Below are 23,832 nucleotides of genomic sequence, written 5' to 3'. Positions count from 1 at the left end.
TCCAGACCAAGAATTTGGGTGAGAAATTTTTGGATTTGCAACTTCCAAAGAGGTCTCTGCCCCACCTTAACCACATTGCATTGATGCTCCCCCTTTCACCACACCTCCATCAGGAAAGTGAATTGCAACACCCTGAAAAGGGAGGGGAGCTCAGAGAGAAATTATTCTTAGTTGTGTGAGAATTGGCCACAGATCAGTTGTTCTGAGGGCTCCAAATCCCAGATTTGTCCACCCTCCCAAGGCCCAGAGCAGAGCCCAGGGCTGCACATGCACCCGGGCAGGCACGCGCACACACACACGCACACACCGCTTCAGTTTGTATTTTTTTTTCTTAGCAAAAAAATAAAAATTTATTGTCGTCTAAAAAAAAAAAAAAATCCATCCTGCCCTTGGAAACTGTGACACAGATTGAGTTCTTTCCAGCCCCACATGCAAATTCACTCTGCCAAGAAAAGAGTCTAAACCAGGTTTCCGACAGCCAAAACACATATTTACAGAGTACGAGAGAACGACAGCTGAAATCACAGTTCTATACATGGAATCAACAACACGTTTTACACCACTGATCACCATTCTGCCAACTTCTACACGGACTAGGGGCGCCTCTGCCCAGTGCCCTTCCTCCTGGGGAAAGCAGGGAAGGGACTGGGCAAGAATTGCCACCAGAAATACTGCAGTGTGTATTATTATTATTTTTTTTAAATGTATACTGTATTTATTTTGTTTTAACATTGGAAGCTACAGAGTGGGGAAGCCCCAGAAATCTCTCCAATGCAGTCACTACTTTGCAGGAATACTTCACCTTTAAAATACTAGGTTTTACATCAGTAACATCTATTTTGCTGTTGGCCATCACTCCAAGGATTATAATAACTCTGGAGGAAAACACTGGTAATATTCTTCCTTCTCAGATAGGGGAAAAAGAGGAAGAGAGGAGGTTTGGAGGCTGGGGGAACAGCAAGGGATGACTGAGTCCATTCAGTGTTACGGGCTTCCTCCCAGGGTAAGGAATTCTCTTCATTGTCTCAGCTGCACAAGCCTTGCCAGTGGCTCAGGTTCAGCTTCAGAGATGTACAAAAGTGTAAAACCCTTCAGCAGGGGATCAGCTGCAGGGACCCCCAGGGCTGGGATCTGCTTTAGGAAATGTGCTCCAGCTCTGAGACCTTTCTTGGGTCCCTCCTGTGCCACTGCAGGCACATGGCTACGGCACCTAAGGCCAGAGAGGAGCTCAAAGTGGTCCTGTTAGCCCAAAATGCTAAAATCCTTCAGCTCCTGGCTCTCACCTACAGTTCTGACCCTGCTTGTTGCTCTGGATCTACCCAGGCTAGTGCTGTCCCAAGCCAGCTGCTTCTAGGTTGGTTTTCCATAATAATGTAAAAGTTTATTGACCTTTAGGATGCTGTGGTTTCACAACACAACCACAACTCCTTCCCCCAGCTCTCAACTCAGAAGTGTCCGACCTGCCCAATTAATCACCCAGGTCAGCTCTTCTGAAGCTCCCAAAAATTTGGGGAGGAAAATGTCATTATCCACTCAGGAGTCTGTGTGAGGAGGCAGGACCCAGACATGGTCAGGGCTGTTCAGCTGGGCTGCTCCCCAAGGAATTCTGTGGACCCCACTTTTGTTTTGAAGCCCCCTCAGCTCTGCTATGTTACTGTGTGTCCTGTAAAGGGAGTTCCTGCTTCAGAAGGAAGCCTGACAGTACGTGACAGGGGCTGCACTTATTAGCACCAGGTTTATTTCAGCTCTTTTTACAACATACAAAAGCTGATCACAGACTCTAAAGCCTCAACTGCAGTGCTGTGATTATGGTTTGTCCTTCCTGCACAGAGCAGGCAGCAACAACTGCTGGAGTGGGTCAGGAATGCTGCTCCTTCCCCCTGCTCCCACCTCATTTGGTTCGGAAATTGTCTTTAAATGGCCCACCAGAACATTCACAAAATATGCAAAGATGAAGTTCTCTTTTCCATCTGATGCTTAAGAAAATAAATTCACATTTCAATATTCCTCTCCTGTTTTTTTTTTTAAAGCAGCAAACAAATTGATAGAAACCTAAATTTAGGAAGTGTTTCTTCAAGAACCAGAGAAAAGTGAGAAAGTCTATGTGCTTGTGCAAAGAGAGTGCTGAGAGGACGGGGTGGGGGCAAGGGAAGGGTCTAGTGCTGATTCCTTCAGGCTGCTCTGCCATGAGTGCAGTGTGGCAATGGAAAGTTCAAATTTAAGGGCCACAAAACAGGTGAAATTCTGAATTCTTTGGTCCTTCAGTGTAAGTTTTAAAACAGAGAAACTGTTTTACTCAAAAGGGAAAAACACATTTTCTCTGGCCTGGAATTTTTCCTTGTAACCCAGGGAAACTGGGGGCAAACAGCTCTTTGCCCTTAACCCCCCCAAGTCCTGCATCACCCTGTGACTGCAAGCCCCAGGAGACAGCCCAGGCTGCCCTCAGGGGACAAGCTCCACGTGAGGGATTCCCTGCTGGAATCACAGAGCTGCTGCTGGACAGATCTGGAAAAAGAGGGTTGGCAAAAGGCAGCATCACCCCTGAGCAGCCCCCAGGGAGGCAGAGGAGCAGAGAAACCCCCACGCTCATAAAAAGTGTTACAAACCATAGCCAAAAACAGGCTGATCAGCTCTGCTGCTTATAAATATTAAAGATCTGATTCAAGAGTTTATTTCCTATGATTTAAGTTAGTTACAAAAAAAACTTTTTTAGTAAATTTTTTTTCTAAATTGGGCTTTTTCCTCCTCCTCCCCTCCCACTTTTAATTTTTTTTTATTTTTTATTTTTCCTAAAAAAAAAGAGAAATGTTCATGTATTTTAATAAAAGGTCTTTCTTTAAGATCAGACCAAGGCAGATGTGCTGCCCCATGGCACAGACATTCAAAGGCTATAACCAAACAACATAGCCACAATAGTCACTCAACAGTGTCTCTCCATTAAAAAAAAATTTAAAAACCTGATGCTAGTTACAATAAAATACACATGGAAAAAAAGCATTTTTACCAAAAAACCCAAAAACAAGTTAATGGGAAAACATAAAAAAGAACTACACAGAGCTGCACTTAAGAGATCATCTGGGAATGCATATTAACCCCTTCCATGGAGAGGAAAGGTGGAATTATGGAAACAAACCTAATTATGTGTTTGTATTAAATATGAAGCTTTCTGAGAGGCTCTGGTAAAAATTCAGTTTTCCTACAATAGTGGGCTGCTGGAGGTTCCAGTGCTTTTCCAGGTCATGGAGGGGCAGCACAGGAGCATCCCTGTGCAAAATAAAAATGTTTAGTCAACTGAGTGGCCTTTTGGTTGAGATCCCAGCAGGTTACTGCAATCCACCTGATGTAAAAATTCAATGGACATGCTGGTAAGGAAAGTCACAGGAAAGCTCAGCTGCTGGGCAGGTCTGAGCTGGTGGCATTTCTCTGTCCTGCTGGACTATTTCTGTCACCACACATCTCCAGCACCAGAGTTTCTGGTGCCAGCAATCCACAAACCGCCCTTGAGCTGCTGACACAGGCAACAAAAACGTCCTCAGCCTACCTGGAATTGGTTTATGCACTTCAGCAGTGACTACGAATCAGGTCCCTGTGGCTAAAACAAAACTAATCTGGTCTGAAACAGTAAAAAGTCTCTAAACAGTCACCAGACAAAGGGGTGCCTGGAGAGAACTAACCTCTGCATCCAAATTTCCTTCATAAAGGGCTCTGGCTCACCCAAGGGCAATACTTCTAAGGCTGCTCAGACCTGGAACATGTTGGCTGCATCAGCAGTGAACATTGGTCACTGAATTTTGGGGCTTGGCTTGCTCTAGGTCCAATAGAAATTTTTTTTTCCCTCTTTTCTTCTTTTCATACAAATATACAAAGAGTGTAAAAAAATTTAAAAAGTGAACTTTGCTGATTAAATGACAGACAAAGTTCCTGCACATTCAGAGATGGGCAGTGTGAGGCCCTCCAGGCAGGAGCCTGGCAGAGCTCCCATCAGGGAGGACGGCTTTAACCAAGCTGGGTCAGTGAAAGAGCAGGGGGACCGAAGGCATGAGCAAGTCATTTCAAACCACCTCGATCCTCCCCGTGATCTCAACTCTTCCTCTGGAAAGCACGTGGAAGTCCCTCTTGCCCACTCTAAGTCCTTCTGGAAATAGTCAAAAATTTGTTATCATCTAAATAGAAAAGAGGAGAAACACAGACTCTTTGCAAACGGCCCTTTGATCTGTATTAAAAACAGCTCTCAAAGTTCATCAAGAGTTAGAATTAGTGGGGCACGGGTGAGGGGCAGTTTAGATACGGGATGTAAAATATTAAAAAGTGCTCTGCAACTAATTTTCTGTTTTCATGTGTGCATGTGCGTGTGTGTGCACGTCCCTACAGGTGCACAGCCACGCCCATGCACACACATATATACATATATATATATACACATACATATATATGTACGTATGTATAAAGTTAAAAAGTTCTCTAGGATATGATCAGAACCAGCGTCCCTGGAAGGTCACGACTGCAGAGAGTGGGGCCTGTTGGGGTGGCAGATGGGGCACTCGCCCTCCTCAGCGCACGTCTCGCACAGCACCGCGTGTTGGCACGGCAGCACCACCCGGTTCTCCTCCTGACACTTAAGGCATTTCACTGACTGCATCTGAAATACCGCCTGCAAGAGAGGGCACAGGGCACAGCATCAGTGTCACACACGGGCCAGGGAGGGTTTGCAGCTGTCTGCCCTGCTCATCTCCTGAAGCAAAAGGAAAGCAGCACACTCTGATGCCTTTCAGCACCTTTAGGATCAACAGAGCAGCTTTGATTGATTTACACTCTGTACTTTAGCCACAAAGAAGATGGAGTTATCTTCCTGTGAGTCTGCTAGAGCTCACTTTGATTACATCTACCTGGAAGTGCTCTGACAGGCTTCTGATTTCTGAGTCTAATAAAGAAAAGGGGGAAAGCTGTGACCTGTGGGAGCAGAGAGGGCAGAGCCCTGCCCTGCCAGGCCCTGGCACTCACCTTGTCCACTTTCTCCAGGTTTGCCCGCAGCTGTTTCTGCAGGGTGTAGAGCGACGAGAGCGAGAGCGTCTCCAGGTCAGAGAAGGAGCGCAGGAACTGCGGGTCCTGCCCGGTGTGGATCCTCTCCAGCTCCTCCTGCAGCTTCTTCACTTGCAGCTCCAGGGCTTCCCTCTGCTCCCGGGCCAGTTCACATTCCATGTTAGCTGTGTTGGCGCGATCATTTGCTTCCTCTGCCTCCTTTTTCCAAGCATCACAAGCCTGCAAGTCCCAACAAAGAGGGTAAAAGAAGCAGTCTAAAAACTTTGTCTGTCTCCAAAGAGAAACCCAGACAAAACAATCAATTTCCATACACGCCTCACACCAGTTCTGACCAACCTGGCCTGTTCCCAAATTCTAAAACATGTTTGGAGCCTTACTTCAAGGCACTGCTCATTCCTATCCGCTTGGGCTGTGGTTCTACTCATCTGGCTCACAGCATTCAGGGGATGAACTCTGCATTCTGATAAATTATCGTGGATCAAAGGTCTGAGAGACTGTCAAACACTTCAGGGCATCTGTTGTGACATCTGGCCTTGCAATTCCAGCACCTGAACGCACCAGGCCAAGTGATTTGGAGACTTCCAAGGGAGAGGAAAGAATGCTGTAAAACCTGCAGCTCTGTCCATCACCTCCATGTCCAGAAAGAGCCTGTTGAAAGGCTGACACCCTCTACTCCTTTACACTCCCTAATCCCAGGATTTGCCCAAGTACCTGCTTGGCTTGTTTCCAAGACTCTTCCCACTGCTTTATTGTGCCGTTGGCCTCATCCAGCTCTTGTCGCAGCCGTGCCATCTCCGCAGCACCTGGACCTGACAGAAATGCAGGTGAGGTACTGGGCGAAAAACTCCCCGAAGCAAAGTGTTCCCATATGCTGCTGTTCATCCCATTTAAACCTGTTTCACAGGGAAATAGAGAGGGTTATGTCACAGGTGCTGGCAATTTCCCCATTTCCTCCCTAACCCTGTGAAATCCAGGATTCAAAAATGCGCAAATAGGATAAAAAGTTCATCTTAAGAATCAGTTTCATCCCCCTGCACCCAGAGTCCATCATAGAGAGACTTCATAGGGAAATTTCACAGCATTAGGCCTCATCTTTAGTGATGCAGGGAGGAACCATGACACTGAGTGGAGGCAACTCTTGAATCGATCTGGCTGTTTTTAGAAGCATCACTTTTACAGCAGAGCTGTCAGCTTGAATGCCCCTTCTTGCTTCTACCTCCCAATTTTCAGTGCAGCACAGCCACCAGAGTTGGTTCACAGAGCCCAGGTGGTGGTTCCTCCCACCCTACACCCTAAGAAATTTCTGCTTTTGTCTCCTCAGTGTGGGGCTGAGAAAAGGAACCTCACTTCCAAACAGTGACACAAAAATGCTCCAAGTCATTACTGTTTCCATAGACATGGAACAGAACTGGAAAATCCTGTTTATAAACAAGTAGAGACAATAGTATCTGTATGTGCTTCATCCTCTGCAGAGTTCTAGCACTGAGCTAGTGGGCAGCAACAAAGAAAACTAATTAGCCATTTCCCTATTTTAGCTTGTTCAAATAAATTTTCTTTTCAGGAAGAAATTCAAGGCTTAGGAGACAAAGGAGTAGAATATCAGTTGTAGACAAAACTGGCTATTTTTCCAGAGTCCAATGCTTGTACTCTTTCAATAACTTTCACTTAAAGTAGGTACCCACACTTTGCATTCAGGGGAAAACTAGCAGGAAAAGCTAATATTGAGACAGAGTGTGGACTCTCACCCACACAGTTTGCTCCAGTTTGATGTGGGAGTAATTTTCATGCAGTGGTGCTCACCAGTGGCTGGGAACATTCCTAAATCGAGCTGCAATTGATAATTCTGATCTTACAGCAGCTAAACTGTGCCTGCAAGTGAATCCTGGAATCAACAGCCTCTCACTGAGGTCTGTCCCAGCACCACTGACCTCCCAGCCAAGACACAAATAGTGACAAAATTGTCTTCACCAAGGGCTTAGGCACATGAACTCATTCAGCAGAGCAGCAAGGGATCTTTGCTGGCTCAGGCCACTTACCACAGATCCATTTCAGCTGCTCTGAAGGGTGCTCAGTGGAAAGCAAGAAGTTTTAATGGAATCCCAACTCACATTTTATTTTTCAAACCTTAGTTTTCTTGAATGGGAATCCAGCATTAAGCAGAATGCTGGCAAGCCACAAATTCTGCCACAGTGCTGACCAGGCTGATCTTGTAATTTATTTTAACTCCCTCTTTCCATCTGCTGTTCTCATTTCACATTGGAAGTACCAAGCCCCTTTGGGCAGAAAAGTCTTCTCTGCACATTTTGCACCTAACACAGTGGAAACCAGCCCAGAACTAGGTATTTTTAACTCAATTTCAATACAAATAAGTGATAACTACACACTTGACATGTTATGTGCATTCACTAAGTTAAATGGAACAGATGATTGCCAACTGCTAAGATACTTTTTAAATATCTTCTCAAAACCCCAGCAAAGGATTTGTTGTGTTTATGGAAAAATATCTTTTATAAATAAATTATTTAAATGCATTTGTGAATTTCCTGCAATTTTTGGCTTCTTATTTATATAAATACATAGTCAAGATAAACATAACTCATTTCTTCTGAAACAGCAATTTTTCCTTTCCTTACAAAAACTGGGACAAACAGCCAGCCTCAACCTAATTAAGAGCAGAGATGGCCTCTGATGTCTTTTATTACAGTAATTGTAAAAGCTGTTAAAGCCTAATGAGCAGCAATGGCAAGCATGGAAGCATGGAAGCATGGGCTTGGGCTGTGCAAACAAGGGATGCAGTTACACAGATAAGTGCATGCAGAAATAGCTTACACAAGCATGTAATAATTTTATTAGGTTAAGCTGAATATTAAAGATTAAAGTGTATCTCTGATTTTAAGAGGTATTTATGTCTAGCATCAATAAAGAGAATTAATATTTACTGTTACAAACAGAAATGAGCTGAACTGGTGTCCCTCTAGCCTGGAGGCCAAACAGTTTAATTTCTCAAGGTAATCCCATGTCTCGATAATAAAACAGATTTGTCTGCTAAATTTCCTGTTCTTCCTGACACAGTTGAAGCTCCAAAGTAATTTTTTCTTCTTTCAGTCCCTCATGCAGGAGAAAGACCCTCGAGGAGGGGAAGGAGCAAAGGGGACAAAAACTGAAACACTGACTTTCCAAAAAGTCCACACTGCAGAACTGGTGCAGAGTGTCAAACAGGAGAAAAAGTTCCAGTGGCCCAGGCCTGCTCTAGAGCTCCCAGAAGCCAATCTGGCCCACAACCAGCCCCAAGGGCAAACTGCAATCCCTACCTAAACCAAGCTAAGCTGAGGACCCAGCTCTGAGTTTTATGTGAAATCACAGCAAAGCACCACTTTGCTGGCACTGAAAAAGGCAGAGCTGTTTTCCCTGAAACGAATCATCAGAGCAAGGCAATTAACCTATCTGCCCCTTTTTGCCAGCCTAGAAACAAGGGAAGTAGAGGGAATTGCTCCCTTGTTCATGAGGCATTAGCTGACTTTTGGTGAAACAGCTTCTAGTCCCGTTGCTGTTCTCATGGGAAGAAGAGATACATGGCAGCAGTGAAATAACACATTGAAATTAAAGCCAACTGAAAAGAAAATACTTACATGGCACAGACAGGCATGTACATGGGACACACACACTGTGCATTTACCTAATGATCCATGAGAAGCTGATGTCCCCAGGAAAGTGTTTTCTGACTGGCTTAAGTGTCCCTGGGGCTGATGGAGGAAATGCGATGAGAGGCTGACCGGTGGAGAAGGAGAGGCGGAGTGAAAGGAGGCAGAGCTTCCAAGGGAGCCGGGGATATTTACAGGAGCAGAACTTTGCAGCAAACTCCCACCTGGACAAAGAACACACAGAGAGGATGGCTATGTATGATCATGAGGTGTGGACACAGGCAGGAGTTCAGAGCAGGAGGTGTCAGGTTCCCTTTCTCCTCCCTGAGCCCCTCGGGATTTCCTCCACTTCTCCTGAGGTTTCATTCCCCTCTCAGCCTTTAAGAGGAGCACTGAAGCTGCCATCCCATGACCCACATAGGTTAAGACCCTCCACAATTCAATGGATTACCCTTTCAGTGGCAAGGAACAAAAGGTTTCTGAGCAGAGCTCGGTCTCTGTCAGTCTATAGAAGATGAATTTGGTGTCTGGTGAAATACTTTGTCACGAAAAATTCACTTCTAAAACATGTGCCTCTGCTTTTATACTTTCAAACAAGCTGTAGTGAAAAGACCACCATGATCTCAACCATTAAAAACCAGTGACTAGCTGTTTACACATACCTGAGTGCCTGGATCTATCAGTAATAAAAAACCCCAAATAAACAAAAGCCTAACCACAAAAGACATCAATTTCCCTTACACCAGAGGTTGTTCTGCCTGCCACTCACAGATTTAGGGAGATCTCAGCCCTGCCCTCTCCTCATCTATGTCCCTCCTTAGAAGGTCACCTGGTAACACCCAGGCCTGCTGTGAAGAGAGGGTGAAGGGGAGGATCCCTAAGGCACTGCAGGTGGGGAGCAGCAGCCAGGGACAGTAAACCTCCAACAGGCTCTAATCTTGGGCAGGGAAGTGGAAATGATATTCTTTCCACAGGTTCTTTCCCTCAATACAGCTCCAGGCAGTGCAGTTCCCTTGGAAACCTCCAGACAACCAGTTAGCTCCTGTTCAAACAGCTGCTTTACACAGCAAGGGTAGCCAGAAACTACAACCACTTCCAAAAAAGTGATGAGATGTTTCTTTTTTCCCTGGACACCCATCAGAGACAGGTAGAAGAGGCCTTAGCCTACCTCCATGTATCAAAATGAGACAGACATTACAGGAACCAAATCAGCAGACCATGATGACACTCTGACAGATGGATGGCATTACCAGGTCAGTGAGTTTCCTGTTACAGCTAGGGAGAGTTTTCTGCTTAAGATGCAAATTGTTATAATTTGGCCTGATTTGAAATGCATCAGATGCCTTCTGGAGTCCACTTACACATTCAAAAAAAGAAAAAAAAAAAAAAAAAAGAAAAAAGAAAGAAAAAAAGGAGAAAAAAAAGGAAAAAAAAAATCAGGCAAGTCCCATTCAATCTCAAGAAACATCCCCAAGACAGCTGGGTCCAATGGCAACAGCTCAGCTCTGCTAGTCAGTAAGGGCAAGCTCTCACTTCAAAGAGGCTTAGGGGTTGCCAGAGTTTGTTATAATTGCTGTTTTAACCAATGTCATTTTGGGACTGGTCTTAGAGCTTGGTTGGGCTGGCTCCACTGAGGTGACTGGGCAACACTGCTTGGCAGAAGATAAAGAAAGCTCTGTTGCTTTCATGTACCTATCATGATGCCACTCGTGTGGGGCACTGTGCTGCTGTCAAATGTCTTCTCCAGGGCAGCCACTCCGAATTCATTCAGGTCCAGGTCATCCAAGGCAGACTCTGCCAGACACAGAGGTACCAATTATGTTATAAAGGACCAACAACTTCAAGAGATAGGATGGCCCAAAGAGCCTACATGCAGAGGAGCCTGTGCTTGCTACCTCTCAGGGCCCTACTCTCCATCCTGTTCTCAGATGGTTTGGCAGAAGTGTCATGGGCAGCTTTTCAGTTCAGGTTCTTTAACCTGACCTGTTTCTTTTTGTCTTAAAGTATTCCCAAATGGTATATGAAAACAAAAATCTGGTAAATTAACAGCAGATCCCATAAGTCTTCCCCAAACTGCTCTTTTAAGTCTGTCCCTTATGTACAGGAACACTGGCTTATGGCATGTCTGGGTCTGGTTGGTGCTCTGTCCCTGCTTTCCTGAAAAGCCACTTGGAAAAGAAATACCAGGAGAAGGCAACACTTGAAAAACATCTCTGAGGTTCTCATATTGGGTAAAAAAAAGCTTATTAATGCCTGAAACTGTTATATCTATTTGAATATGCCTCATCACTAATGATGATCAATATAATTCCATCCCACACATGCCCACTCATTTCTATTATTATTTTTACAAATTAGTGAGATCACCTCAGAAACGTTACATTTAATTAAAAAAAGGAAAAAAAAAAGAAAAAAAGGAAGAAGAAAAACAGGTGACCAAAAAGTCTGTGCCTATCTAAGAGTGACTCCACTCTCTGGACTCTCCTGTTTTCCTTTCTCTTACAGCCTCTGTTCTACACCCTACAAAGGACAAAGTCCTTACAATCTACCCGGTGGTAGCTCTGGCTATAAAATTGTCCTTTAGAACTGAGGGGTTGTAACTGTGGAAAATGCCCCAGTGATTTCCTGCCTAGTCCAAGACCTCTTTGTCACTTTGACAAAGCTAAAACTAAGGCCCTTTTACACCACGTGCCATTCTGAGTGAGTGGCTCAGAGGCCTTCAGTTGGTCCTGTGGGTCAATTTCCTCCCAAATGACCTGCAGAAAACATCAGATGTGTCACAGTCACAGAACAAGCTTCAGGAATCTGCCAGCACTGACAGACACAGAAAACTGGAGCTCACTGGAACAGCCACGTGACTCCAAGTCTCATACCTGGAGATCCATGGCTGAGGAAGCCCTACTTTGATAAGTGAAAAAGGCAAAGTTACCTATGACAGACTCAACGGTGTCACTGGTTGGATAGAAGGGAAGGGCATTGGCATTCATGCCTGGAATGCTGCTGGTGCCGGCGGGGCTCGGGGGGGTTGCAGCCAGACTGGAGGTGATACTAGAGGAGATGCTGGATGTCAGTGGGCTCCCCACTGGGAGAATGCCCAGGATGTCCTGAAACAAGAGTGTGGAAAGCGAAAGAGGTAGGAAATAAAACATCTTTATAGAACAACCCCTTCAGAAATGGGCAGGAAGGAGCCAAATGCCAGCAGCAAACCTGTTTCCTGCCTGCTTCCAACCTGACAGATGGCTACTGCTACCACTGGGCTGGGGGTGGGGAGAGATTAACAGCTTTTCTTTAATTTCTGTCGACTGTTCTCCATTCCATGTCCCCCCTCCCCTCCCCAGTATTCTAAACATCTTTCAGGCTGCCCCAGAATTAACTCCTGTGACCCACAGGTTGCATGCAATCACAGCCATGGGCCACACAATCACTCACTCAGACTTAGTTCAGCACACGACTTAGAACCTGATATTAAATTCCCTTTGCCAAATCCTTGAACTTAGATGACTCCAGAGATCCATTCCAGCTCAATTTTCTGTAATTTGAAGACTCTCCTGCACAGTCCAGCCCTATGAATCTACCCTGAATTCACTCAGGTCTAACTACTCCCAAATAACACCTCCAGCAAATCATCCCATCTTCATAAAGTAATCCCTCCAGCTGAGCATCCCTAATGGTGTCTGGACTGTTATTTACTCCCTGCAGAGCTGTCTGGATCCACAGATTTCTCTGTGGTGCTGGAAGCCCTGAGCTGGGTTCAGAGCCCTGCCAGCAGTTCCATACCTGTTTGGGCTGTAACAAAGGTTGTTCCTGGCTCCTGTGTTCCAGGGAGTGGGACTTCATTTTTGCTTGCTGCAGTAAAGAGACAAAACAAAAGATAAGCAGAGGGATTATTTAGCAAAATTAAAAATGGCTGGCTGCTGGCTTTGGAGAGGCCACGGGAAACACAGTCCAATCCTCTCTTGGGCTGCCAAGGCACTGGAGAATTTGGGGAGAGGAAAAGCACAGCAAACTGAAAACATTCCAAGTCATTTGCTTTCTGTATACCAAGACATCACCCTTAGAGTTATGCAGAGACTTGTCACAGTGACATTCACCTTTAATGCTGCTGTAAGACCCCTGCTAGCACAAAGCACATCCTAAGAACCAAGATCAAAACCAAATTATTTTGCCTTGCTATAACTAACTCATCAACCCTACTGCATCTAACACCCAGAAAGGGCCAGAAATGGTGGGAGGCACACTGCATTGTTAGATTATGCAAATATTTTTCAGTTTGGGGAAAATAAAAGTATGTAGGTTATGTTTTCCCTCAAACCTTTCCAGCTCCCAGCTAAGATTGCAAAATAAAACACAGTGATAACTAACCAATTTTCAAAGCAACATCATCAAACTAACTTCACAAAAAAATCCTCCCTCATCCATTCACATAAGAGCTCTAAGGTAGAAAACCTAAGTGAGGCCAAGGCTGTCTGGAATTGCAAAACTGCATGAATGCCAATACACATTTGGAATCCCACTATTCAGGCTAAAAACTCAGCTTAAGGTCCTTCCAGCATGATATCTTTAATGGATATCAACTCTCTTGCCTTGCAACATCAGTCAGTTCTGCTGGGACTCAGCTGGGAAGTGGCCTCAGGAGCCTGTCAGTCTGTCTGCAGGCCTTGCTCCCTTCCTCCCATGCTGTGACACTGCACAGGGAGATCAATCCCACCCTCTGGGAACAGAGAGGCAGCAAAAAAGTGCTGGGAGTCAGCCCTGCCTGTTTATCACTCCCCAACCCCCACAGGCATATTCCAGCCATAGAGCAAGCCTGGTTTTCATCCCAAATCCAGGCAGGCACCATCTCTGCAGGAAACTGAGGCATGATGTGCACCAGCAGCACATGAGGCACCCCCTGAGCTGAAGTGACTTCTCGGCTGAACAGTCTCATGCCAAAGATAAATGAGTGCTGGAGAGGGGTGACGTAACCAGACAGGCAAAAGAGCAGTGCAAGAATTCCTCCCTTGGTTTTACTTCATGAAATCATTTTCTCTGCTCAGCTCTGTGCCTGTGGGCAGACAGGAGGTCACAGCCTGGCAGCTGGGAGATGGACACAAAGATCCCCCTGCAGTGTTCTCTCACACTTCCCTGAGCATGTTCACGACCAGGAGCCCATGATGGGCTGGCTCTGCTCTGTGAGTGCCTCTGTGAGTGTCTGATAAGGCTGCTGCTGCACCACCAGCACAGCCCTGCCCTGCCTGACACTCCTCTGAACACAAAATGTGCTCTCTCAGACGTCAGCAGGGAGGGGAGGGCACACAGGCAGCCGTGCCCCCACTGAGAGGCTTCCTGCCAGCCTGGGGAGCTGCCTCTGCTGCAGTTAAGTCTTACTGGAAGTGCTTTTTTTTTCTTTAAGGAGGAGAAAAGTGAACATATTTCCAAGTCAGCCCCAATTCCCAATGCCTGGAATTCACACAACACAAGGGAAAAATAGAGCAAACAAAATGTCACCACTAAGGCAGCCTCCTTTAGCTCTGAATAACATTAGAAAGGGCACACATAGAGACAGACATTCAAAGGACAGGCTGAAATTCTCCAGCTCACACTGTTGCAGTCAGGGCAGAGAACAAGGCACATAAATTGAGTGAAACGAAATGTTTTCTGACCAGCATGGAACAAACCTACTGTGCTGTGTGTCAAGACTTGGGAACACCTCCTGCTCGTGGCATTCAAGTCCTTCCAGTGCAGCCAGCATTTTTCCAGCTTGCTAAATCTTTTGGGACTTGGGAAAAGTATTTTTAGCTTTAACTGCTGGCTCAGCCTTACCATAAACTATGTGGAATCTATTAAGACTGAAGGTGGATTTTTCATTCTAATAAGATAGAAATTATTTGTATAAATTCTACAGGGGAAAAATGACAAGGCCACTGCAGAACTGAGCCAGAGTGTCTCCTCTGATGTTTTCACACAGGAGCTGACAAAGTTAAATGCCTCATTATTGATCTAATTTACAGGGAATTTGAGAATCTCTGGTGCCCACTGCAGCCAAAGGGAGTTACAGTAGAACTTTAAAAGTAAGTAATTATAGATTGAAGTAAAATTAAATCAGGACACTTATGAGACACCTAATCTTGTGTGTAGAAGCCTAGCATAAGGCAACTGTGATTACTTCTGTCTATACCTCAATAGCTATTTATTCCTATTTAACACAGGTTTTGCTTAATTAAAGCACACAATTAAGGAGTTTTGTGAATACAGTATCTTTGTAGCATGGATCTGACCCCAGATACAAACGCTCATCATCTGGCCCTCCTTTTAGAAGTCCTATTCATGCTCCATCCCTTTTCTCCTTGGCTTAGGCTTGCTGCCCATTTTCTCCAAAGCAGGGCCTCCTTGGCACCCTGCCTCTGCTGGCAGCAGCCAGGGGTTCTCTCAGTCCTTCAGCTCTGGGTTCACTCCTCCTTTGCAGCAGAGGCCACAGAGAAGGAGGACATGTTTTTCCTTTTGTTTCTAAACAACTGTTACAAGCTGCTGTGCCTGCAAGAAGTGCCAAGATCACAGCATGCTCTGCTCTTTACCCCCAAAGACGTGTTGCATCAATTTGCAGTTTCCTAAGGCACATCCCCCTTAGGCCAGACAAAGGGAGCATTGATAAGAGAGCACACATGCATATAGCTTAATCTGGATTTGTCACTGCATCATTTTAATTAGACTAAACAGCGCTCAAGACTGGCCCTACTGCAAAGCTTGGCCATATTTTCCCAAAGCCATAAAAATAAATAAAACCCATGAAGTCTGCTCTAAATTCAACTACTTTATGCAAGACCTTGTCTGGACAGGATATTTCCACAGTTTTCTCACAGCAGTACAGGCTCATTAAGACTGACTTCTTTAATGTCACAGACCAAAGTGAAAACATGGTCAGGCTGAAAGCAGCACTTCTTGTCCTCTCTGTTCTCAGGCAACACAGACCTGCCATTCTTAAGCCTTTTTATACTCTTGTCCAAAAGAACTTGCAGGAGATGTTTGCAGGCACCTTCTCATACAAGTAGCTATTCCCCTCCCCCTAAATCAAGATAAAATTACCAACTCAGCGAGAAATAAAAACTGAAATAAAACCCCAAGCTCTGGGTTGGGGTCAGGTTGGAAGGGGTGGTGCAAAGAAACTATCAATTGTAACACCAAGAAAGGAAATTCACAGCAAGAAACTGACTGTGGAAAAGCTGATGTGCGACAAAAGAGCTGGAGAGATTGTTCCAGGCCTAGGGAGCAGCATGAATAAGGCATGACACCAGGAAGAAGACTGAGGCAGCAGCAAGAGTGCGATATCCAAAAGGGATAAGAGGGAATGTCATTAAGAGATGTGGGATGGGTAATATTCAGAGGGTTCTTCAGATAAGAATGAGGAATTCTAATTTAATACAGAAGCCACAGGACAGAGTCAAGGATCAGAATGATACAGTCACAGAAGCAAGAGACAACTAACATGACATCTTCAATACACCAGAGGAATGATGAACAGAGGACAAACCAAGTCATGGAGATCAAGGTAAGAGTTTGGAGTGGAAAGATAGAAGGATGAGTTTCCATGAGACAATACAGCAAAAGACACAGCAACTCCTGGCAAGGACCTAAACATGGAAAAAGAAAGAGCAAGAAGTGATGTGGGAAGTTACCCAGGGTCAACACAAGACAGAAGTTGAGAGGGGTTAGGAAAACAAGCAGCAGCTTGATTTCTACAAACTGGGTGTGTGATGGCAGCAAGGGAGACAAGACCAGATGTGAGATGAAAGAGGCTGGAAGGGAGACTGAAAACAAGAGCAGAGATCCAGAATCTGCTCATATGAGAACAATGCTTTCCCACTTCTGTTCCATCAGAAACAAAACCCCATTCAATCTAGACTGGGCAATCTCTTATTCTTTCTCATCCCCCCAACTCTTCCAGCCAATATTCCCCACTAACCTGGCATTTGAAACTCTTCAAATACTCGGCCCCAACCTGATCTTCTCGCTCAAACCCCGGTGCTTTCTTGTAGCTGCCAGCTGCTGTGACTGAGTCTGGAGGAAAACCAATGCTCTCCAGGCTGTGGGGCTTCCCAATGGCACCAGGAGGAGAGCCACATATATTAGATGGGCTTCCAAGACTGCTGTTCCTACAAAGAATCTAACAGAGGGAACAAGTGTCAGGAAAGTACAGCCAGACAGCAGGAACTGCTCAAAGAGGCATCCATGGAAGTGCTCAATCACGTCACTGTTTGTGGATTGATTACACTGACAGCCAACACAACCATACAAGCTTCCAGTAAACACTCATTAAACAAACAGGAAAAAGCTCCACTGAATTTACACAGTCCCACAATTATGGTTTTAATGTTGTTACTTTGGAGTGCAGTCTTGGAAAATCTAACCTACAGCTCTAGTGACATTTTTCTTTCTGAGGCCTCAGAGGTGACTGATCGGGTTCCCAACATGAGCACAACACTCCTCTCTTTCCTTAGGCTACAGTGGGTCCTGTCTGACTCTGGGGAGTGGTGTGGAACCTGGAAAGGTGCTGTGGCAGTCACAACAATCAGGCATATCTGAGCTATATGTAATACTCTGTTTTTTACTTTCCAGTTGGAAATCTCAGAGTTTTAATGCAGACACAAGTCAGGTATCAACTGCATTAAAAAAAACCAATGATTTCCAACACTTCCATTCTTTGAACTAATACCAGGGATCACAATCACATGCAACAAGGCTAGTTTTGCACTGTAGATGAAGTCACAGACAGCAGCAAAGGAAGTTGAGTTTTAGAGAATGTGTCCACCTGGATGAACACAAATATCCCATCTCTCTGGGACAAGAAATTATTTGCCTCCACTGGCAAGCCAGACATCACACATTCAAATGTGGAACAGTCTGGGCTGGCATTAGGGAAAAAAAAAAAAAAGGAGCAGCCCACAGTATTTTATTTTATTTTTATACAGACATTCTGCTGTCCACGCTTCCCTACAGTCACAAAGATAACTACTCACTGTGGTGGAGGTGGGGCTAGTTGGCAGAGTTCCTGATTTATTCCACACCTACAGTACAAATACAAAACAGAACAGGCCACGTGAGGCTGGCTGCTACAGGGACCTTTTTCTCTGATTAATTCATCATGTAAAATGATCACCAGCAAAGCCATATTTGTTTGCAAGCTACATGCAGATGCCCTGTGGAGTGATGAACTCACAGACAGACATGTGCTGCCATTTGGCACATATCCAAGGATTAGGAAAGACTGTTTAAAAGACTAAGAGCTTGAGATAGACAAGACCTAAACAGCCTAAAAGTAGGAGATATCTTCAACTGCCCTGCAGTTTTCAGTGAATTTAAACAATGCCTTCATAGGATGGAAAGGTTTGTATTGCTTTCCAATGTCATTTAGTAAGAGAAAATATTATGTCCAGACTTTTCAAGATCTGTTTGGAATTCTACCTGCAATCCAATTCAGGACAGCTATGAACTGCTCGGTTGGCTCAAACACAGCTTCTCTTTTCAAAGAGAGGGAATAAAATAAAGCAGAGGTCCTAGATGAGTTCACCTCAGTCTGACCAGTTTCAAATGAGTTAAATTCATGTCATTGTACCTTCTCAAAACCTCAGCCAACCATTTGAAAAGGTTACACACCTTATCGAGTGCAGTACAAACAGGAAAGGCTTAACCAAAAAAAAAGAAAAAGCTAAGTAAAAATGTATTCTAGCATCATGGGTTTCTAATCTGACTCTGAGTATCTGTGCAACACTTAAACATCTCCTTTCTTGTATGGACAACTAACTACCAACAATGTGGGGGCATTACTGAAACATATCCCAGAGTTTAGCTATCTCCAGAAGTACAACAGGGAGTGAACTAAGGATATCCTATAATGCAACACACAATATGCACAGGCTAAGGCTCTGAGATTACATATGTAAACAAACTCAATTGTAGTTATGTACTTTAGAGGCTGTTGGCTCACAGCCTTCAATTATAGGTCTTGGAAGCTGAGCCCAATATGTACCTCCAAACAGGAAGGAGTTGGACTGCATGTGCAGATGTATTCCACTCTCCTGAAAGTACATCAACAAACCCTGCACAGAAAGGAAGGCCTGCAATTTTTATATGTGAGAGGACAATACTAAAGCCACTGAATTTATGTTCCAAAAAACCAGATCCCTCTAAAAAGCATGGAGCTGAGAACTAGGAGAAAAATCTCATATCCTCTGGGCTTTGGGACACTTTGATTGGGAGAAAGAACAGAGACTCAGAGAAACACAGATGTACACAACATGGACAAGGCTGCTCCACAGGGCTACATACATTGCTAAGGTCTGGGGCATGTGGACTGGAAGGGCTGACTGGAACAGAGTCCCCAGCTGCCGAGGGCATGTACATCACAGGTGCTGTCTGGGTGGGGCTGGACACGGCCGAGGATTGCTGCAAATCTTCGCTGAGCGCCGGCTCTGCGGGAGACAAAGCACAGGGACACCCCTCAAAGCTCAGCAACTGCCACGGAGCACAAAACACTTAAGAACAAGAATACCCAGATATTTCTGAGAGAAAAAATATTCCACAAGCCCCTGGTTATAAATGTCGAAGTAAGGAGAAACCTTATTTGGCTTGTTTGCTTATCTAATATTCCTCACGTTCTTACTGTCATCACATATACACTGTGCTGCTCATTAATGCTGCTCCAAAATTATCTTCCCTGCATGAATTGTGTGTTATTCATTCAGCTCTCTTGAACTAAGCAGAGTTTCCTTCTTTGCTTGGCACAGAGTTGATGGGTGCATTATAATTAGCTGAGGGAGTTAAAGTTTCCATCTGCTCAGTACAAATCATTACCAAAAAAAAGTGGCACTGGTTTGGAAGGTAGAGATGCTGTAGATTTGTAGGATTTACATCTAACACTCAGCACCTTCACAAAAAATATAGAACTGACATCACATCTATATTTCAATATCCTCAAAATGCTGGTTTCTTGCTATTAATCAGTAAAACTCAGGTTAAGAGTAGATATGGTAAATGGACTTCTGTTATTTTAATTGCATTAGGCCTGTCCTTGCTGACCTTCTAAGGACTAAAAGATACAAATCCATAAGACAGCACAAGAAATTACCAAGTTGGAATGACCTAAGTGCCACAGAATGTTACTCTAATATAATATCAAGTGTAGTAATCTTATAAGAAGTAGGGCATTCCTAAAAAAAATACTGTATTATACCCAAGGAAGTTGGCTAAACTCTGTTCCTTTATCAAGATTTCATTTTCTAAAGCTTGCTGGATCCCACTGTGTAGCTGCACTGCTGTGTTTGGGCCATTACAGCCCACAGCTCCAGCTATAATTACTGCTTGTCAACAAGGCTTCCTATAAAAGGAACAGCACAACCTGTAGGGAATTTACTCTCCCTATTCCTTGTCAAAGGCAGCAATTACTAATTTCCTCATTTACAAAGGATAATCAAATAACAAAGAGATTTTCTCAAGGCCATGTAGTGAGCCAGTATCAGAACAAATCTAGTGAATAACCTGCTCTAATAATTGCAAATTCAGCAGTGAGATTGCAGAGCAGCAACTGAGGAGGAGCTCTAGGACAGGAACTAACCATTATTTATGAATGTTAGGACCACCTGCAGGTAGAACTTCCACAACCAAAACTGCATCACTAGTTTATAGTTGATTAAAGTGAGGATTGAAATAATGCCCTATAAGTCAGGGAGCTATTGAGAAAACAGGACTTGAGATAAAACAGTAAAAAAAAAAGCTGAATATTTTTTTTCTCCAAACTGACTTAAACTCTAAGTACAACTTCATAAAGAGTAAAATAGCTTTTTTTTTTCAATTGATCAATAAATTATCTACAATCAGCAATTTTATCTTCAGCTTTTTAAGATACGACACTTGGCAATTTAGCTAGGTACAGTTTATCCATGTACAGAAGAGAAGCAGCTTTCTCCATTTCCATCCTCCTGAAGTGACACCCAGAGCAGGAGAGAGGGAACAGAGGGAGATCCTTCAAGAGGCAGAGCAGTGAGAGCTAAAGGCTGGGTCCTACAGGCCACTACTGCCTCCAGCTCTGCCAACACCTCCCACACAGTTTTATAGAAATCAAAGTTAACCCTTCACAGAAACTCTGGTTTTGCAGCTGTACATTTAAATTCACTTGGTCAGAAGCTTTCCATAGCTGAAACATCCAGGAAAGATGAGAGAAGTAGTGCACGTACGTTCTACGTGTGCAAAGGCACAGAAGGGTCCTCGGGGACAGCTGCCAGACTGCTGCATATCATTGCATTTGGTGGATTTGTAGATCTAAGGATGGGAAAAAAAACAAACAAAACAAAAAAAAACACCAAACAGAAATGAACAGAAAATAACAGCGACCAGCAGGTACAGAAGTACTATGAAGAAATTTGACAGCAAGGTAAGGACACAGATAAGAAGTGCAAAGGCCAGCAGAGCTCAGGGTGACCATTTCAGTGCTTTGCTTCAAAGAAAGGAAAACCCACTATAGTTCTGGAAACACCAAAATATGCCCATGACAGCTAGACCTCACCCACAGACCAACCCACCACGCACCAGCTCACCCAAAGGTGAAGTCCCTCAGACTCACTGGGAGCTCCATGGACATTACAAATGGCAAAAGGTAGGAAACAGCTCACAGATGATAGCACAGAAAGTTGCAGCCACATGTTTGCAAGGAAAATAACAAACCATTGACAAGGACTGTAGCAAATGGATTATTCCCTCTCCCCCCAGTTTGACAGGCGGTGACAATGGTTACTGTGCAGATACGGGCCCCACAAAGCTTTTCAACACTGTAACATGAAGCAGACTAGGAAAAGGTCTTCATTACACTTTCTGTAAGGATATTGGAATGCTCTGGGCATGCTCACAGCTAAGAGCTTGGTGGTGTTTAGTGCTATCAACATGAACCACAAACTCTTAGTAAAGGAAACAGATGCTGTTTGCTCACATGCAGACCCACACTGTGCTTTCCAAAGGACCCCCATAGCTGACACAGCTCCTACACTTGAGTTTTCCCCCACTTTTCTTACCTCCTCCCATACAGTCTATTCTGTCAAGCAGCTGAATTGCAGCTTACTCCCAACATGCAGTTTCTCTGTATCCCAGGACCACACTACAAGCAGCCCACATCCTCTCCCACCTGGCACAGTGATTTACTTTGTAAGACTGGAATGCTTTTGCTTATCTAAGGGGAGTGAGGAGATTACTGTACCTCTGGGTGGAACTGCTGCTCTGTGCGAGTGTGGCAGTACTGGCAGGAGTCTCCATTTTCACACTTACTGGGATCTCCCCACTCGTCCCCGTGCTTCACACTGGGACACGGTGAAGATCTGTGCAAATAAGGAAGGAGGAGAAGGCATCAGACTCACAGGTGTGCTCTGAGTTTTGATTACTTTGGGTAGGTGGAGGGAGGTGATTCTCCCCCTCTGATCCACTCCTGGAGGACTGCATCCAGCTCTGGGTACCCCAAGATCAGAAGGATGTGGACCTGCTGGAGCAAGTCCAGAGAGAGCCAAAAAAGGTGCTCTGAGGGTCCCCTCTGCCCTGAAGCCAGGCTGGGAGCACTGGAGGTGTTCAGCCTGGAGAAGAGAAGGCTCCAGAGAGACCTCAGAGCCTGTTCCAGCACCTAAAGGGGCTCCAGGAGAGCTGGAGAGGGACTTTGGACAAGTGCCTGGAGTGCCAGGACAAGGGGCAATAGCTTTAAATGGAAAAAGAACAGGTTTAGATTAAACAATAGGGAGTAATTCCTCCCTGTGAGGATGGTGAGGGCCTGGCACAGGTTGCCCAGAAAAGCTGTGGCTGCCCCTGGATCCCTGGAACTGTTCAAAGCCAGGCTGGATGGGGCTTGGAGCAGCCTGGGATAGTGGAAGGTGTTCCTGCCCATGGCAGGGGTGGAGCAAGGGTGAGCTTTAAGGGTTGGGTTCCCTTCCAACCCAAACCATTCCATGATGTTACAATTCCTCAGTCAGGGGCAGGTTTGGCTGCCCACCCCCAGCTGTATAATCTGCTTGGCTGCTGCTTCCCCAACCCCCACCCAGCTGCTATTGCATCTCCTCCCCCTTCTTCCAATTTCCCAATGAAAAAACTATGGCTTAATTCTCTATTTGAAATGAAATACAACTTGAACCAGCATAACAATATTAGCAGCTGATGTGATTAGTGTCAGAGACGCTGGGTCTGGTTTCTGTTTTGGAACTGCACCTTCATAGAAAGCTAAGAAGTTAATTGGCTAATCCTAAAACACATAATACCCTTACAGCAGTATGTTTCCAGGTTTATAGTGTGGCCATGTGGAAAAGAGGCTGAGTCAGGTCACTGGGGAAAAGGCAAGTCCGTTTTCTTTCTCCCAGCCAGGAACAGTTCCTTTTCCCAGATCTGAATTTTTGCCGTGACCTACTTCCCCTGCTCTTTATGCTCTTAACCATTCCCTCAAACAACAGCAGAGGGAAGCAGATAGCAGCACCAGCACAGCCACATCAGCTGGGGTGGGGAAAACACAGAAGTGAGTGGAGAGCAGCAGCAAAGCTTTCACCTCTTCCCTTCCCAAAGGGCCCAGAGAGGGGCAAAAAGCACACAGCTGCTGCCTCAAGACTGCCCCAGTGGTTCTATTTCCCCTTAAAACACCGGTTTAACAAAGGATTAACACTCCTTTGATTGCCGCCTGTTTAATTTTTTTAAATATGGAATTTCAGTGCCAATTCAAAAATTTCTGTGAGTGTTGGGGGTGGGGAAGAGAAGCGAGAACATCCCTGGTATTTTCTCTCCTGGCTTTCTGGTCTGCTCCTGTGTTTTTCAAAAAGGAACTAAGGAAAAGCCCCACTGAGACCACAACAAAAGCTCTGTTGTGTTGGAGGAAATGAGGGCCTATAATTTGGATGAAATGCGTTCAGGGAGACACAGCACACTGAAAAATCCAGTGACAGCTGAGTGACAGAACACCCTGGTGCCTCAAAAGCAGAGCCTTTAGCAGCTGGTTAAGAATGCATGTCCAGCTACAGTGCCTCCTCATGATCCCCATCACCAGGCATACACAACAAGCAGCCTGATGATTCTGAATCCTTTACCATGAACACATTGTTGCATGAGTTTGTTTCTAGATGGGGATTAAAACTTTCTTTTGTTTTCCCTGCACTGCTTTCTAAAG

The 23,832-nt window shown here is 44.9% G+C and overlaps 1 protein-coding gene across 4 annotated transcripts in view; it reads right to left on the bottom strand.

The window, feature by feature from the left end:
* Positions 1 to 104: 104 nt before the first annotated feature.
* The window catches only part of UNK (unk zinc finger), a 45,057-nt gene continuing 21,329 nt past the window's right edge, over positions 105 to 23,832 (bottom strand). Inside the window, exons 6-17 of one of the 4 annotated variants that reach the window (XM_084218275.1) lie at positions 21,901 to 22,018; positions 20,888 to 20,972; positions 18,984 to 19,126; positions 17,675 to 17,722; positions 16,621 to 16,821; positions 12,459 to 12,527; positions 11,611 to 11,785; positions 10,374 to 10,475; positions 8,717 to 8,905; positions 5,752 to 5,933; positions 5,002 to 5,259; positions 105 to 4,651 (exon numbers count right to left, since the gene is read on the bottom strand). In XM_084218275.1, the coding sequence (XP_084074401.1) occupies positions 4,496 to 4,651; positions 5,002 to 5,259; positions 5,752 to 5,933; positions 8,717 to 8,905; positions 10,374 to 10,475; positions 11,611 to 11,785; positions 12,459 to 12,527; positions 16,621 to 16,821; positions 17,675 to 17,722; positions 18,984 to 19,126; positions 20,888 to 20,972; positions 21,901 to 22,018 (1,726 nt within the window). In that variant the 3' untranslated portion in view covers positions 105 to 4,495. The remainder of the gene's footprint in view (positions 4,652 to 5,001; positions 5,260 to 5,751; positions 5,934 to 8,716; positions 8,906 to 10,373; positions 10,476 to 11,610; positions 11,786 to 12,458; positions 12,528 to 16,620; positions 16,822 to 17,674; positions 17,723 to 18,983; positions 19,127 to 20,887; positions 20,973 to 21,900; positions 22,019 to 23,832) is intronic. The other 3 variants (XM_084218277.1, XM_084218278.1, XM_084218276.1) reach the window with 3 other exon arrangements.

The sequence above is a fragment of the Fringilla coelebs genome (assembly GCF_963513975.1).
Source record: "Fringilla coelebs genome assembly, chromosome: 19".
NCBI classification, from domain to species: Eukaryota; Metazoa; Chordata; class Aves; order Passeriformes; family Fringillidae; genus Fringilla; species Fringilla coelebs.
This window is presented reverse-complemented; position numbering and strand designations above follow the sequence as displayed.